The 18,099-nt window shown below is 44.6% G+C and overlaps 1 protein-coding gene and 1 long non-coding RNA gene across 4 annotated transcripts in view; one reads left to right on the top strand and one right to left on the bottom strand.

The window, feature by feature from the left end:
* Positions 1-18,099, top strand: part of LOC130859947 (uncharacterized) — a 57,712-nt gene that overhangs the window by 14,920 nt on the left and 24,693 nt on the right. The window lies entirely within an intron of this gene.
* Positions 336-15,868, bottom strand: LOC130859938 (folate receptor alpha). Of its 3 annotated transcripts, none has more exons than XM_057747519.1 (5): positions 15,853-15,868; positions 3,922-4,095; positions 1,293-1,481; positions 956-1,091; positions 336-808 (listed from the first exon to the last, which is right to left on the bottom strand). In XM_057747519.1, the coding sequence occupies exons 2-5, from the start codon at positions 4,081-4,083 to the stop codon at positions 522-524; spliced, it is 774 nt and encodes a 257-aa protein (XP_057603502.1). In that variant the 5' UTR covers positions 4,084-4,095; positions 15,853-15,868; the 3' UTR covers positions 336-521. The 3 variants fall into 3 exon arrangements, with proteins under 3 accessions (XP_057603502.1, XP_057603501.1, XP_057603500.1); XM_057747518.1 differs by lacking the exon at positions 15,853-15,868 and adding an exon at positions 4,896-4,914; XM_057747517.1 differs by lacking the exon at positions 15,853-15,868 and having other exon boundaries at positions 3,922-4,122.

Below are 18,099 nucleotides of genomic sequence, written 5' to 3'. Positions count from 1 at the left end.
GACGGGGATCTGCCCACCAACATCTCCATCCCAGCCCACATCTAGTAAGGGAAGGAAAGGGAAAGAAACCTTCAGGAATCTGATAACTCATCTGCCAATCTCTCTCCAGCTTCCCTCCATCAATCCCCTTGTTCCTTGTGGTACAAGAGGGGGCACGAGGGGGAGGGCTGGTGCAGAAGAGCCCCAGGCTAAGGGATCAACTCCAACGCCTACTTGCTGGTGAACTTCAAGCTAGTCCCAGTCCCTCTTTGGGCCTCTCAACAGGACTGATGAAGCAGTGAGGCATGCCCACCCGCCCGCCCAAACCCACGCATCCCCAAATAATTTATAAGACGCAGGACACACATGGATATATCTATTGGAATAAGCTGTCAGAGGATCCCCCTAGGACCTTGGATCAGGAAACAATGACCAGGGTACTGTGAGTCCTCCTCATCTAAGAGAGTGCAGCTGGGCTGAGCTGAAGTCACCCATGTTGGGTTCAGGTAAGGAAAGTATCCAGGTATAGCAGTGGGAACAGCTTAGTTAGGCAACCAGGAATGCACCATGTGGACCAGCTTGAGCAGGAAAGATGCAATTGACTGGGGCACGGCCCCAGAATTTGTGTTCTCAGCATAGAACCTCGCCACCTCTTCGTTGGGGTTACCCTGGGCCGGGTCGAACCACATCTGGATGCAGCGGCCGCTTCCCCGGCCGTAGTTGCTGACTTCATAGGAATGACTCCAGATATCATTGCACAGGGCAGCAGGCGTGGGGAAGTAGAAGTCAAAGCGGTGGCAGGCAGCTTTCACTGGGCACTGGTTATACCCTATGGGAAGGAGGGAAGACCTATAGCCACTGGGTCCAGAACCATCTCTTGTTCCACCAGCCCCCAAACCCCAAATCTCCATATACCCTTCCACACCCCCACTTCCACCTCCAAACCCCTCCCTCTCCACCCACCCCAGGCCCTCACCTGCGGTCCAGTTCCAGCCCTTGTGCCAGTTGGTCTTGCAGGTGTAGGAGGTGCGGCAATCTTCCCACCAGATCTCACAGTCCTCTTTGCAGAGAGGCACGTTCAAGACCCGCTCTTTGCGCCAAGTCTGGTTCACCTGGGGGAGAAGAGGGGAGGAAGGGCTCCCGTCAGCCAGGGGTCCCAGCTGCTACAGCCATGATGGGGTCCAGGGCTGGGGAGGGGGCGGTGCCGCTACCAACCACCTCAGACCAGAACTCCTGGACCACGTCCTCCCCGCGAGTGGCCAGTGGGCCCTGCCCCCTGCTGAGGTTCATCTCTGTGGGGATGCTGCCCATACCTCCTGGATCCAGGGCCCCAGATTAGGTGAGCACTCGTACAGACAGGTGTCCTGAATAAAGTGGCGCTTGCAAGCAGGCTCCATCTTGCCACAGTGGTCCCAGTTGAATCTGTACAGGTAGGAAACATCCTTATGGGCTTCTTGGCTGGTGTTGACGGAGCAGCAGGCGTTCTTCTTCCAGGGGCTGCACTGGGAGGGGAAGACATGGGACTAAGTCCTTGACCTGCCATGGCCATCTCCTCCACATTCTGGCTCCTCTGCCTCAGGCAGGTCATCCAGAGGAACGATCGCTGAGGAGGCTGCCTCTAAGCTTGGCCTTGAGGAGCCCCCATTTTGGGGTAGAGGCAATAATAATGTTGACTTTTAACAGAAAGTAACACAGGGGATGTGGGAGACCGGGGGAACCATTGTCCGGGGGAGCAATTATTATTTGTACATCTCTAAACAGTTTGCAAAGTTATTTAATGTTATCCGGGTTATTTATATTATTCATTTTGCAATGAGCCAGTATTAACTGAGTGCAGGCACTGTTTTTGGTGCTGACAATGCTGTAATGAACAAAATAGATCAAATCTCTGCCCTCCTTGTGCTTGTGGTTTTAGTTAGGGGCAGGGGGAGGGGAGACAGAGAACACTGGGGCCACTGAAAATAGCAGATGCAAAGTCCCTGAGGCTTTTGCACTTTATCGTCTCAATAACCCACTAAAAAATATCATTACTCCAATTTTTACAGAGTTTAAGTGAGCTGCATCCCTTGTAGATGGTAAGGTTAAGGTTTTAACTCAGGACAGGGAGGAGAGGGAGGAGCCCTCTCAGGTTGTGGTGGGGGGTGAAGGGGAAGGGGGTTGCTCTGACTCAGGGTCTGGAACCTCAGGCAAGTGGACTCCTGGTAGGTCTTGAGAGCAGCGGGACACAGAGGGGCAGACATGCACATAGGCCTGGACATGGGCCTGACTAAATGTGGGAGGCAATCCTAGAGAGGTAAATGCAAGGCAAGTGAGATGGTAGAAGTGGTGGAGGCTTCTCTTTAGAAATCGCTGCAGGCTGGGAGTCAAGAGCTGAGCGATCACGAGCCCATTGCTTAAAATGTCTGCGATGAACTCTAGTACTCAGGCTCAAGGGAGAGGGGAGATGTGACAGGTCTGGACACTTAGGAGAAACTAAGGATAATCCCTGAGGGTGGAGCCAGACCAAGCCCTCTCCAATAATCCCGTTCATGCCTGGTGCTGCTGCCACAGAACCTGCTTCCAGGCCTCCCTGGCTTCATGCATGCACTTCCTCAGATGCTCAACTCTTGGTCACCCTGCAAAGCCCCATGCACTTCATCCCTGACCTGCTAGCCAGGGTCAATGGTTTCTGCCCCCGAAAGAGTTAATTAATATAATGAAAAGCAGGGAATTCCCCGGAGGTCCAGTGGTTAGGTCTCCGTGCGTTCACCGCCAAGGAACTATGATTCTGCAAGCCGCTGGCGCAGCCAAAAAAACAAATATAAAGTAATGAAAATCACTTCCTGGCCTATAGTAGAGACAATAAAACCAGCCACTCCCACATAGCCTACATCCCTCAGAATTACAATCACCTGACTCCCTCCGAGGAGTCTGCACCATTTCTTGGCAAAAAGGAAGTGCTGCTTAGGGTTCTTTAAAGCAACCTTTAGAACTTAAAAAGTTTTGGGAATTCCCTGGCGGTCCAGTGGTTACTAAGGTCCTACAAGCCGCACGGTGTGGTACCCCTGGAGGCAGTCCACGCCAGTCTTTCCCTGGGAACACCCCAGCCCTCCAGCAGTGTGAAGCCTTATAGGGAGCAGAGGCGGTGACTGGAAGGAAGGAGATAATAGCATCTCTCATGAGCCTGGAGTTCAACTTCAAGCTCAGATTCCCTGAATTGCTTCGGGGGCCTTCCCTATGAAATGGGGCCCCTGGCCTCGCTCCCCTGCTGTGTGGGCAGCAGTGTCCTTGGCTCTGGCCACACTAGACTTGCCACTGCTCGTGCTGTCACCCTCCAACATGCGTACATGCTGTTCTCTGCTAGGCTGCCTTTTCCTGCTTTGTCTTCCTGGAAAACACTTACTCATCCTCCAAGGCCCAGGCCAATGGCCCTTTTACTTGGAAGTCTTCCCAGCATATCTGATTTCTCACTGTCTCTTCAGGACCTAATGGGATGGGGACCTGGCCTGTCTGTAGTTATTTGTTGCATAGTGGCCATGAGGGACCTGTCTCTTCTACCTTGACTTTGAGCTCCAAGGGCTGGTACATAATGAAGGTTGGGAAAGGTACCACCAGTCCTTCTCCCAGCACCTGCTAATGACTGGCTTTTCAGTTCCCACATCTACCTGTGCCCTCTCTGGGCGTATTTCCTCATTTGTGTAAGTAGAGACCACCACCCACCTACCGAGTAGACCTTTTGGACATATTCACTGACAAGGTGTGAGGAAAACACTTGGCCCATAGAGGGTGCTAGATAAATAGTCCCCCCAGTATTGTAGTGGCTCCCTGGGAGAGCTCCACCCTGATCACCTCAGCCACCCTCCTGCCTCCATCACCCCCCAAAGCTGGTCTTCCCACCTCCCTAACTTCTCCACTTTTTGGGGTCAGCCCTCTCTCTTACCCTAGACCCCACTCTATCCTCACCTGGTCATGTAGCTTGTCTTCAGGGCCTGGCCTTGTCTTGTGGTGCTTTGCATCCATGCAGACGTTGAGCAGGTCTGTCCTGGCCCGTGGAGTCCTGGGCTGGGCGCCCCATGCAGCAGCCACCAGAGCCAGAAGCAGCAACTGTGTCATCTGCCAGACCATGTCCACCCACTCCTGCCAGAAAGCCACCATGAGACCCTTGGTCAGGTTTCTTGTCTCCCTCCCGAGCCCAGATCTTCTGGCCTCCCAAGCTGGCTTACCCCACAGCACAGGTGAACCAAGGGATGCAGGGCCTGGAGAGCTCTGGGCCAAACGGTAGGAATCCACCCACCGGAGGACATTTCAACACTAGCTTGCCCTGTGACGTGGAGGGAGCCACCACCCCTCTCTAGACATCCCCTTCCGGGTTTTGCCAGCCAGTATTTCACCCACAGTCAGAGGGTCCTGTGTAAGAGGACCCCCAGGGAACGGTCTGCTGATGGGGTTGGGGAGTGAGAGGAGAGGCACCAAACAGCCTCTGCATCTGCTTCCGCAGCCCATCCCCAATAGCCCAAAGCAGCCTAAGTGTAGGCGCCCAGAGACTGCCAGTGGGGCAGAGAGGGAAGTTGATCCGGGGCCAGAGGAAGGCCACTGAACCATTCAGTTCTTGCCTAAGGTCCTGGGCCATGTGCCAGGGGAGCTGGGAATAGGGGGAGGGCTATGTGGAAGCCCAGTGAGACTGCAGGCCCAGAGAGCTAAACCCCAGGTCCTTACACCTCAACAACCCTCTCCAACCCCCACAGAGGGGTCTTGGGAAGTTCCCCAGGCAGAGTCAGGCCTAGACCTGGGGGAAGGCCAAGAGGTAAGGGGAATGTGGAGGAGAAACTGAGCCAGAGTAGTTGGTGGGGGGGGGGGGGGGCACCAGAGGAAAAGTCTGAGAGAAATCAGCCTCCCAGGACACCAGGGAAGCCCCCACCTTGCCTCTCACCTCTTACCTCCCATTCCTGCTTTTCCTCCCTGTCCTGCCCTTCCCTCTGCCCTCAGCCCACCTGGGATGGTAGAGTGTCTCCGCACCTCCTCACACTTTTTTATAACCTCGGCCTTACTGCTTGATCAGCTGCTCTCTGGCAGGGAAGGCTGGAGGCTTTGTCTAGGAAACAGCTCAACTGTTTTTCAATTCAGGGCCAGTTAAATAAATTACGGTACATACACCCAATGAGATTTAACCTGGTGGAAAAGAATGAGAAGCTCTTGATGTGCAAATATGAGGAAATGTCCAAGTATATTGTTAAGTGAAAGAAGAAATGTGTATACACTTACAGTCAATTAAACTACAACAGAGTCAAGAGTATACAATGGAGAAAAGACAGTTTCTTCAATAAGTGGTGCTGGGAAAACTGGACAGCTACATGTAAAAGAATGAAGTTAGAACATTCTCTAACACCATGTACAAAAATAAACTCAAAATGGATTAAAGACCTAAATGTAAGACTGGAAACCATAAAACTCCTAGAAGAAAACATAGGCTTAACACTCTTTGACATAAATCGTAGCAATATTTTTTTGGATCTGTCTCCTAAAGCAAAAGAGATAAAAGCAAAAATAAACAAATGGGGCCTAATTATATTTCAAAGCTTTTGCATAGCAAAGGAAACCATCAGCAAAACAAAAAGATAACCCACTGAGGGAATTCCCTGGATGTCCAGTGGTTAGGACTCCATGCTTCCATTTTGGGGGGCATGAGTTCCATCCCTGGTCAGGGAACTAAGATCCCGCAAGCTGCGTGGTGCAGCCAAAAAACAAAAAAAGACAACCTACTGAATGGGAGAAGATATTTGCAAATGATATGACTGATAAGGAATTAATAACCAAAATATATAAACATCGCCTACAACGGGACATCAAAAAACAACCCAATTTGAAAATAGGCAAAAGATCTCAATAAATATTTTTCCAAAGAAAACATGCAGGTGGCCAACAGGCACATGAAAACATAATCAACATCATTTTAATCATCAGGAAAATGCAAATCAAGAACACAGTGATATATCACCTCACACCTGTAAGAATGGCTATCATCGAAAAGACTACATGGACTTCCCTGGTGGTCCAGTGGTAAAGAATCCGCCTTCCAATGCAGGGGATGTAGGTTCAATCCCTGGTCAGGAAACTAAGATCCCACATGCCTCAGGGCAACTAAACCTGCTCACGTCACAACTACTAAGCTGCTGTGCCTGAGCTAGAGAGAGAAAACACACACACCACAACTAAGGAGAAGCCCACACACCACAACGAAAGATGCCACATGCCTCAACGAAGGTCCCACGTGCTGCGACTAAGACTTGACGCAGCCAAAAAAATAAAGAAAAAAAAAAGAATACAAATAAGTGTTGGCGAGGATGCGGAGAAAAGGGAACCCTCATACCCTGTTGGTGGGAATGTAAATTGGTGCAACCACTATGGAAAACTGCATGGAGGTTTCTCAAAAAACTAAAAATAGAACTACCATATGACCCAGCAGTTCCACTCCTGGATGTATATCCAAAAAAAAAACCCAAAACACTAATTCAAAAAGATACATGCACCCCAATGTTCATAGCAGCATTGTTTACAATTGCCAAGATATGGAAGCAACCTTAGTGTCCATCAACAAACGAATGGATAAAGAAGATGTGTATGTGCAGGCATGTGCGCACACACACACAGATACACACAATGGAATTAAAAAGAATGAAATTTTGCCATTTGCAAGAATGTGGATGGACTTGGAGGGTATTATGCTGAGTGAAATAAGTCAAAGAGAGAAAGACAAATACTGAATGTTATCACTTAGATGTGGAATCTAAAAAATACAACAGGGAATTCCCTGGCAGTCCAGTGTTTAAGACTCCATGCTTCCACTGCAGGGGGTGCAGGTTCAATCCCTGGTCAGGGAACTAAGATCCCACATCCCAGACACTGAGGGGCACGGCCAAAAAAAAAAGTTAAAAAAATAAAATAAAAAATACAACAAACTAGTGAATATAACAAAAAAGAAATGGACACAGATATAGAGAATGAACTAGTGGTTACTAGTGGGGAGAGAGAAGGCAGGAGGGGCAACATCGGGATAGAGGCTTAAGAGGAACAAACTTATGTGTGAAATAAGCTACAAGGATATATTGTACAGCATAGGAAATATCGCCAATATTTTATAGAACTATAAATGGAGTATATAACCTTTAAAAATTGTGAATCACTATATCGTACACCTGTAACTTCTATAATATTGTATATCAACTATATTTCAATTTAAAAAAAAAAAGAAGAGGGGCTTCCTAGGTGGCTCAGTGGTTAAGAATCTGCCTGCCAATGAAGGGGACACGGGTTCGATCCCTGCTCCAGGAAGATCCCACATGCCGCGGAGCAACTAAGCGCGTGTACCACAACTATTGAGCCTGAGCTTTAGAGCCCATGAGCCACAACTATTGAGCCCATGTGCTGCAACTACTGAAGCCCACACACCTAGAGCCCATGCTCTGCAAAAGAGAAGCCACAGCAATGAGGAGCCACTCATCACAATGAAGAGTAGCCCCCACTCACTGCAACTAAAAAAAGAAAGCCTGCTCACAGCAAAAAAGACCCAACACAGCCAAAAAAATACTTATTAAAAAAAAAGAAGGAGAAAGGTACATAAAGGTGACAATAGAATGCAATCTTTTGTGTAAAAATGGAGGGAGAATATATGTGTTTGCATAAGAAAATTCTGGAGGAAGTTCCCCGGTTGCCTAGTGGTTAGGATCCCGGGTTTTCACTGCCGTGACCCAGGTTCAATCCCTGGTTGGGGAACTGAGATCTTGTAAGCTGCTCAGCACAGCCAAAAAAAAAAAGTGAAGAAAAAAAGAAAGAAAGAAAGAGAATTCTGGAAATGTACAAAAAAAAATTTTAAGTGGTTGCTTGCACGGAGGGTATTGGCTTAGGGATGAGACTTTCCTCTGTAAACCTTTCTATGTTGTTTTGATTTTTGAACCATGTGAATACATATATATATCTTATTGGAATATACATGTATATGTATATTTCTATAAATATATAAAAGGTTGAATGGAAAAATAGGATACAGAATGATGCATCTGATTTGATACCATTTATGTAAATTTGAATAACATAATTAACAATGTAAATAATGCTACATATCAGTTATGGATACTATACATATGTTTACAAAAGTATAAACATGAGGCTACCAATAGTTCTAGTTCCTTGGGTATACTGCCAGAGAAATTCTGTGTATTTATGCCACACATATCCCATTTTTATACACAAATGGTAGCGTATTGTTCTATGCTTTCCATTTTTGGATATTTTCACTATACATTTATGCTTTTGACAAAAGAAACAAAAATCTCATGAAATCAAGTTATCCACACTTACACACTAAAGTATTTTTGTCACATTTTGATAGCATAATTTTCAAGTTACTTCTTTGTGCTTTGTATGGTCTGAAATTAATTCAAATGCTCTCTGTGGCAAAAAATCCTTTCATTAACCATTATAAAAAAAAGTTAAGGAAAAGTTCACTTTTGCAAGCTAAAAGTGCTTGATCCTCAGTCTTTATTTTTCAAACGTTATTGCAGACAGTAAAATTGCTACCTAACCTAGGAAGACAAATGGTACTGCTCTTGTTTTTTTTTAGTAATGTATATTGATATTTTCCCATTATGATTTTGGGAAAACCTCCAAATCCTGTCATCACTTAGCTAGCAGGATGCCTCTCCGGGGGGCAAGGTCTGTGGTTTCAGTCTGTTCTCAGTACATGGTCCTGCCACAGGTAATTCTGAGGTGACAAGGTCAGTGTCCAGTTATGAGGTGCTCACCTTGCCCTATCTGCCTGCCCAGGGCTCCATCAGTGCTGAGTGCTGGACCACAGTCAGCAGTCCCCTGCCCTTCTTCTAGTGTACCAGCCTGTGATCTTCAATGTGTTCCTGGTCTTCGTATCTTCACTTTTCTAAATGCGGATGTGCATATCTATCTGCTTTCCTTCTCTTAGGAGCAGTTTGTAAGTATTATTTGTAGCCTATTAAACATTAACGTACATAATCACACTAGTAGTCTTATACTGAGAACTACTTTATACCAATTAGAACAATGGATGCTTTACTCACACTGTTGTGTCTTGTAATCCTCACAAGACTCTGCAAAGTTGATGTTATTCCCAATATAAGGATAAGGAAACTGAGGCTCTGGGAGTTAGCTGAATTCCCAAACAGCTAGAAAGTGAAGGAGTCAGGATTCAACCCAAATGGGTTTAATTGCAAAACCCATGCATTTTCACCGTAATACCATCTCCAGATCAAAGTTTTTATTTTCCTACCTTATCTACAGGAAATTTAGCTGAGAAACCACAGCCTACGTTTACTTCTTAGAACAATTTTTAGAGCCTCTCTTTTTTTTTTTGGCCACGCAGTGAGCGGCACCCAGGATCTTAGTTCCCTGACCAGGGATCCAACCCGGGCCCCCTGCAGTGGACCCGCCAAGGAAGTCTGAGCCTCTCTCTCCAGAAACCTCCTAAATGTACAGTTACTTTTTTTTTTTAGTTTTAAGTTTTTTTTCTTTAAATAAATGTATTTATTTGTGGCTGCGTTGGATCTTTGTTGCTGTGCGTGGGCTTTCTCTAGTTGCTGTGAGCAGGGGCTACTCTTCATTGTGGTGCGCGAGCTTCTCACTGCTGTGGCTTCTCTTGTTGTGGAGCACAGGTTCTAGGTGTGTGGGCTTCGGTAGTTGTGGCTCACGGGCTCTAGAGCGCGTGCTTAGTAGTTGTGGTGCACGGGCTTACTTGCTCCGCGGCATGTGGGATCTTCCAGGACCAGGGCTCGAAACTGTGTCCCCTGCATTGGCAAGCGGATTCTTAACCACTGTGCCACCAGGAAAGTATCGAGTTCTGCTGTTTTGCCAAATAATGTAAATAAGGGAAATATGATGTTTTAGAAATGAGTATCATGTTACCCCATTCCAGCCAGAGATAAGCTTAGAAGTTCTTTCTAGTTGTATTATCAAGCAGGTATACAAATCATAAATGACACAAAAAGGAAAAACATAAGCTTTCCTTTGCCTTTTTGCAAAAAGCTAAGCAAATACACAAATAAATATATAAAGGCAGTCCATGCCTGGATCAATGATCAGAGTATGCTGGGGAAAGTGGACCCGGCAGTCCAGTGGTTAGGACTCTGCTTTCACTGCCAAGGATGCGGGTTCGATTCCTGATTGGGGAACTAAGATCCCACTAGCCGCGTGGTGCGACCAAAAAAAAATATATATATATGCCAAAAACCAAGGGTTATGATAAATCTAATCTCTTTCCATTGTGCAATGGTTTAAAAAAAAAAGGAACAAATTCTTTGACCATTGAGAAGTGAGGTCTGTGTCCCCTTCACATGAATGTAGACAGGCTCTGTGACTGATCTGACCAATATTATATGGTGAAAGTGACGCTCTGCCAGTTTCTGGCTCCAGGCCTTAAGGGACTGTTACGGACTGAACGTTTGTGTCTCTCCAAAATTTGTATGTTGAAACCTTCTATCTCCCATATGATGGTATTAGGAGGTGGGAGATTTGGGAGGTGATTAGGGTTAGAGGAGGTGATTAGGATTAGATGGGGCTGGTGCCCTTATAAGGATCATGAGAGAACTTGCCTCATTCTGCTCTCTACCATGTCTGGGTACATTAAGAAGTCGGCAGTCTGAAACCCAGAAGATGGTCCTCACCAGAACTGACAGTGCTGGCACCCTGATCTCTGACTCCCAGCCTTCAGAATGTTACCAAGTCCAAGCTTGTACTACTTGCTGCACAACAGGACAATAAATTGAAAGATGAGTTTGGTGGCGGGGGGCAAGGAATAGTGACTTTACATGGAAAACCAGCAGGCTAAGATGGTGGACAAGTGTCTCAAAGAACCATCTTACCCGAATTTGAATTCAGGCTTCTTTTATACTAAAAGGGGTGGAGGGTGTGGCTGGTTGTTGCAAACATTTTGGTTCAGGAATCAGTTCTTGCAGCTATCCAAAGTCTGGTCACAATGTTCCTATAAACCTCCAACATAGCAACTGTTATTTTCTTTTTTTTTTAATTTATTTTTTTAATAAATTTATTTTTATTTATTTATTTATTTATTTATTTATTTATTTATTGGCTGCATTAGGTCTTCGATGCTGCACACAGGCTTTCGCTAGTTGTGGCCAGTGGGCCTACCCTTCATTGTGGTGCACAGGCTCCGCATTGCAGTGGCTTCTCTTGTTGTGGCACATGGGCTCTATAGCACAGGCTCAATAGTTGTGGTGCATGGGCTTAGTTGCTCCGCAGCATGTGGAATCTTCCTGGAGTAGGGATTGAACCCGTGTCCCCTGCATTGGCAGGTGGATTCTTAACTGCTGTGCCACCTAGGAAGTCCCTTCTTTTCTTTTTTAATTAATTGATTGATTGATTGATTTTTTGGCCGCACCATGTGGGTTGCAAGATCTTAGCTCCCTAAGAGAAAGTGTGGAGTTCTAACCACTGGACTTCCAGAGAATTCCCGGCAATTGTTATTTTCAGTTCTGCAACTTAAAAAAAAAAAACTATTTATTTATTTGGCTGCACTGGGTCTTAGTTGCAGCACATGGGATCTTTGTTGCCACATGCAAGATCTTCATTACGGCATGCAGAATCTTTAGTTGCAATGTGTGGACTCTTAGTTGTGGCATGTGGGATCTAGTTCCCTGACCAGGGATCAAACCCAGGCCCCCTGCATTGGGAGCTCGCAGTCTTAACCACTGGACCTCCAGGCAAGTTCCTGTTCTGCAACTTTTTATCTTTAAGGTGTTATACCTTTAGAGGTCAGACCCTTGAGAATGGGCTCTCATGTATATTTCAGGCTATAGGCAACATTCTTTACAAAGGTGCAGAACCAGCATAACTAAGCATAGGCAATAGAGCGCAAGTGTTCGAGCTAAAGGAAAAGATCCAACATGAAGTCCAGTTTGTTCTTCTCTGTTATAAGAACTGTGAGAAATCAATTTCGGTTGTTTAAAGCCCCCCAGTCTGTGGTATCCTGTTACAGCAACCCAAATTGACCAAGACAGGGACTGGCAGCTTCTACTTCCTGTATTTTGGAATACTACCTCTTAGATCCATGAGACACCATGTAAGAAGACTGCCTACCTGCAGGAGAGGCCACACTGAGAAGCCCAGGGACTACATAGAGAAGGCTGAGGAGCAGCTGAGGCCAGCCTTCTAGCAATCCCTGCCCAAGTGCCAAGCACATGAATAAAACCATCTTGGGTGCTCAGGACGAGCCCAGACACAAGCTGAATACCACCAAGTGACCTCAGTCCCTGCCATGTGGAGCAGAAGGATTATCCTGCTGAGTCTTGCCCAAATTCCTGACTCACAAAATCTTGAAATATTATAAAATAGCTATCATTGTAAGCCACTAAGCTTAGTTTATTTTTTAACATTTATATTTTATAATAATCTTTGACTTACAGAAAAATTGCAAAAATAGTACAGCGCCCTGTATACTTTTCATCCAAGGTTTCCTCAAATGTTGACATGTAACCAGAGTATGATCATAAGAAATCAGGAAATTGGCATTGATTCAATACTATTAATTAATTTACAAACTTTATTTTGTCTTTGCCAGTTTTTCCACCAATGTCCCTTCTCTGGTCTAGGATTCAATATATGAATCCAGATTGCATTTAATTGTCATGTCGACCCTCCTCCAATCTATGACAATTCCTCAAACTGTCTTTATCTTCTATGACTGACACTTTCGAAGAGTACTGGTCAGTTTTTTTTGTAGAATGTCCCTCAATTTAGGTTTTCCTGATATTTTCTCATAAGTACATTGAGATTATGTATTTTTGGCAATAAAATCAGAGGAGTAATGTCTTTTTCTCACTGCATCATATCAAGGGGTACATGATGTTGTATAGGATGCTAGTAATCATTTGGTTGAGGTGGGTTTTTCCCTTTGTGAGTAATCAGTATTTGGTGGGAAGATACTTTGACACAATGTAAATATCCTCATCATACTTTCATCCACTTATTTTAACATCCAGTTTTGCCTGCAACAATAAACCACATAGTTATGAGATGGCTTGCCCTGCAGCAATAGATAACTGGTAACACTATGATAGTATTGCCTTTTTAAGGGTCTCAAATAATTTGATTTATAACCCTAATACAGCCACATAGCAGGTTTTTTCTTTTTTCTTTTTTCTTTTTTTCTTTTTTCTTTTTCTGGCCACGCTGTGCAGCTTGCGGGATCTTAGTTGCCTGACCACCAGGGATCGAACCCATGCCCCCTGCAGTGGAGCTGCAGAGTTCTAACCACTGGACTGCCAGGGAATTCCCCAGTTATTCTCACTAAAATAAGATTCTGAGGAAAAACAGATTATCACACTAATCTTTAAATCCAGCCAGTTACAAGTCTGAGTAGTTATGATATTTACATTTCTATTTATCCTCTTGGAATAGTCTACACAATGCTTTTAAGAGAGTGGATGGAAGAATTATTCAAGAAATCAGCACTGCCTCAATTACTTTCTGATTTGTCCTTGTGAGGTAGTGAACAGGAGATTTCATAGATAATACTGGCTCCTCAAGTCTTCTTCAATCCAGTAATGTTTCTGAGCAAATATTTCCATGGGGGCTGATCACAGATCTCGGGGCTTCACTCCCCAAGACTGTTCCAGTAACCAAAGTCATGTTATTTCCATCTCTGCACAATTACAAATAGTGTTAAGACCTACCGCACCCCAACCACAGGTTCCAAAGAGAGGGTGGTGTATCCTCAGCCAGTGAACTTGTAGAATCATGTCTTCTTTGAAATTCACACCCTCCAATCCCCGCTTCCATGATTACAGCCAAGACCAGGTCTGACTGATTTGCCAGTGGTGCTAAATACTTTACTATAGTCCCTGGTGTGTGCCTTCACCCAGTTCTCCTGCATGTCTTTAATCAATGTCCTTGGTTCTCAGCAGCCTCTAGATGAAAGGTACAGTGATTTGCAACACCTACAACTATAGCTATTGGTTTTTTTACCTTTTGCTTTGACCTGGAGCACACATTATGCATGATTGCTCTCAAAGGCTTTCTGTTGCAGGTGATCAAAGATTATGGCAGGAATAAAATGCCTGTTCATCACATCCAAGAACAGATGGTCAGCCCTGAGTCCAGCATCTAGATGCACTCAGCCCCTAGGGAGGCCAGGCTACTGTGGAGAGTGAATGGGCCAATCTTGCAACAAGATGCTATGGCACCAGCCCCCAGGAGTAAGGTTACCCCCAACTCCCTTGCACGTTGCTTTGTTCCTTTAACAGGATATGCTAGAGATGGTTCCTTATCAGTGTATACAGAGCTGTGTGATTCTATTAACTTAAATAACTTTATTGACTTTGAACGGCTTCTACTATTTCACTATTTCAGTCAGTCCTGTAGTGAGTGTCCTTGCATGTTTATCCATCTTTGTATGTAAGAATCTATGTAGAGGAGTAGGAATTCAAAATGGTGCAGCTGCTGTAAAAACAGTTTGGTGGCTCCTGAAAAACTTAAATACAGAATTACCATAAGATCCAGTAATTCTACTTCTGGGCATATACCCCAAAAAATTGAAGGCAAGAACTCAAATAGATATTTGTGTGTTCCTTTTCATAGCAGCACTCTTCCACAGCAGCCAAAAGGCAGAAGCGACACAAGGGTCCATCCACAGATAAACAGATAAACGGTGGTCTCTACATACAGTGGGATTAAAAAATGGGATTCAGCCTTAAAAAAGAAGAAAATTCTGACACATGCTACAACATGGACGAGACTTGAAGACATTACACTAAGTGAAATAAGCCAGTCATAAAAGGATACAGACTGTATGGCTCTACATATATGAGGTACCTGGAGTAGTCAAATTCAGAGACAGGAAGTGAATGGCAGTTGGCAGAAGCCTGGGGAGAGGGGAAAGGGTATGGAGTTTCAGTCTGGAAAGATGACAAGTTTCTGTAGATGGGTGGTAGTGGTCATTTCACAGCAATCTGAATGCACTTAATGCAGCTGAACTGTACACATGAATATGACTGAAAGGGTAAATTTGTTGTTGTGTATATTTTCCCACAATTTAAAAAAATTTTTAAATTCTATAAAACAATGAAAAAAAAAGAACCTATTTAGAGGATAAATTCTTAGATACGGAATTGTTGGGACAAATGTGCATACAATATTTACTTTGAGAGATTTCATCACATTGCCCTCCAGTGTGCCCTCATACCAACAAAAGTGACTATTTCCACAAAATCTCATCAGTTCCGGGAATTATAAAATCCTTTGGTCACTGCAGAGTTTTAAGCTGGGGAGTGAATTCAACTGGCAGCTTTGAAAGATCCCCTTGGCTGGTGTGTGCCGAAGGGGTTGGGTGCGGACATGGGGGTGAACTACTAGTTAGACTAGTTAGAGAGCTGCTTCAGGAATCCAGGGTTGGGACAATGGTGCCTTGGACCAGGAGGATGGCAATGGGGATTCATTCAACAAGTCAGTTCAAGATTAACTGAGTGATTACCATGTGCTGGGCTGTTCTAGGTATTGGGGCTACAACAGTGAACCAGACAAAGCCCCTGCTCTCATGAAGCCGACATTCTAATAGGAGGAGAGGAGGGGAGAGAAAACAGATAGTTGGTGATGGTGCTCTGAAAAACATTAAAGCAGGGTAAGAGAAGGTGATATCTGGGCAGAGACCACAGTGAAGTGAGGAAAGGAGAGCCCTGTGGGTATGGAGGGGTGTTTTCTGCCATTCTCAGCCTATCAAGCAATGTTGCAGTTGGACCAGCCCTCGTGGTTCTTACTACGATTACTTTCAAGACACCGGTTCTTACTACGATTAATTTCAAGACACCCGTCACCAATACCCAGTGGGAAACTTTGAAAAAATAAAGGTTTGTTACTTACAGGAAACCACACAGCACCTGGGGCCACACAGCGAGGTCATGGGGAGAGAGAGAGAAAGCATGTGCGAGCCTGGGGTTCTGCTTTTATTGGGGTCGAGGGTGGGGACCTAGGTTTTCGCGGGCTCACGCTTTATTGGTGAATTCAAAGCATAAGAACAGAAATTTAAAGCATGGAAAGAGAAAAAACAAGTGGCCCAAACAGTTATCAAATTCAACCAACACCTCTAAAACAAAAGAACCTCAGTGCAGGGAGGCGGCCTGGCTTTTTATCTCATGGACGGCAATATGTTTATTCTAGATAGCCGTCTTTGAATACAGAAACCAAAAATCTTTTTATCATCTCTGTGAAGGGGAAGAAGGGACCACTGAATAGACTTCCTGCTGCTGATATGGGTGACATGGTAATGACCACTGTCAAGAAAGGCAAACCAGCAGACTTCCCTGGTGGTCCAGTGGTTAAGACTTTGCAGTTGCAATGCAGGGGGCATGGGTTCAATCCCTGGTCAGGGAACTAAGATCCCACATGCCACGTGGCATGGCCAAAAAAAAGAAAAGTCCTTAAAAAAGAAAGGCAAACCAGAGCTCAGATAGAAGATACATCCAGCAGCGGTAATTTGATAATGAAAGTCATACCAGAGGAAAGATGGTGTGTTCCTTTATTTTGAAGATAACACTGAGATCATAGTAAACTGTAAAGGTGAAATGAAAGGTTCAGCCATCACAGGACCAGTTGCAAAGGAGTGTGCAGACTTGTGGCCCAGGATTGCAACCAATGCTGGCAGCATTGCATGATTTTTTGTGTATTTGGAAAGAAGGGAAGGAGGGAAGGAAGGAAATTAAAAATTTTTTGCTCCCCACCCCCGCCCGCCCCCCACAAAAAGATAGTCATCTTTGAAGTGGATACATAGGCAATCAAAACTTAAGTCAGGCACTTGCATTAAAAAAACAAAAAAACCCAACAATTTGTCATGGTTTACCATACAATCTACCCTGTGATGCAGAGGCATCAGAATCAATGGTGAGGATATTAACTGGCTGGGTAACTGATTTGCTAAAAGTTGGGGTAGGGTACATTGTAACCAGAAATTGAACAACTAAATAGGGTTATAGTAGCAAATCCTATAATAATTGTACGGGCAATAGTCTGAAGTTCAGTCCACAGCCATTGTATCAAACGTGAAAGGTCCAGTCATGAAAGTAGATCAGTTATCTCGGGGGCCCTGGGAATCTGTTCAGAGATTTAGTAAGACTATGGAATACTGGTGTAAGTAGGGTTGAACCTGTCCTGAATTGGTAGATTGCTCTATATCTCATCAAATCAGTCTTTTAACCCTGAGAATAGGTATCCCATTCTAGGGAGCAGTGATGCAGGTGGGATCCCCAAGTTAGGCCTACATGATACAAGTATTTGAATCAGGTATTTATTTATTTAATTTTTTAAACTTTTATTTTGGCCTCACAGCTCGTGGGATCTTAGTTCCCTGACCAGGGATTGAACCCAGGCCCTCTGCAGTGAAAGCTCTGAGTCCTAACCACTGGATTGTCAGGGAATTACCTTGGATCAGGTATTTAATACGAGGCAGTTCTATGGAAACAAAACAAAACAAAACAAAACAAAAGGTTCATGACTGGAGCATATTATAATCCCACTTTCCGAGTTCTGAAGGCAGCAGTCAAGAAGATTTCTAGGTATCAGGCTTGAGGCATTTTCAGATGAAGGGAGGGCAGACAGTGGCAATCTGATAAATTTTCCTGGTTTGCAGTTTGAATGTCTCTGGTGATTTTTCTTAGTGGCCCACACAGCAACAGTCATGAAGATTGTCCATACATGAGCTGTCATGGAGATGTCTTCAAAGTTATATCAAGTTGTCCCACTTCAGCCTGCATGGCTTTGGGGAAAGGGTAGTTTTTGTTCTTAATGATTCCAAGGCAGAGGGTGGCAGAAAAATTGGAAACATTAATTTGGAGAGTTATAGCCAGATATTGAACGAAACAAGAAGAATTCAGCATCCAGTCCAGTTGACAGGTACAAAACAAAATGCCAAAGACAATTAACAGGACTAGAATCTGATGTCTGCAAGGGTATACAATAGTTTTCCATGGAAACATAATTTTTGTTTTCTCTGTAGTCACTCCCATTTCTATCAGAGATAATCAAAGTAAGAGTAATTTGTTTGCAAAATAAGTCTAGTCTCATTAAATTTGGCCTGCTTATTTACATAGTTGCAGCAAGAATAGTGATTGATCA

The sequence above is a fragment of the Hippopotamus amphibius genome, chromosome 9 (assembly GCF_030028045.1).
Source record: "Hippopotamus amphibius kiboko isolate mHipAmp2 chromosome 9, mHipAmp2.hap2, whole genome shotgun sequence".
Classification (NCBI taxonomy): Eukaryota; Metazoa; Chordata; class Mammalia; order Artiodactyla; family Hippopotamidae; genus Hippopotamus; species Hippopotamus amphibius.
Note: the sequence above shows the minus strand (reverse complement) of the source record. Positions and strands in the feature narration are given on the sequence as shown.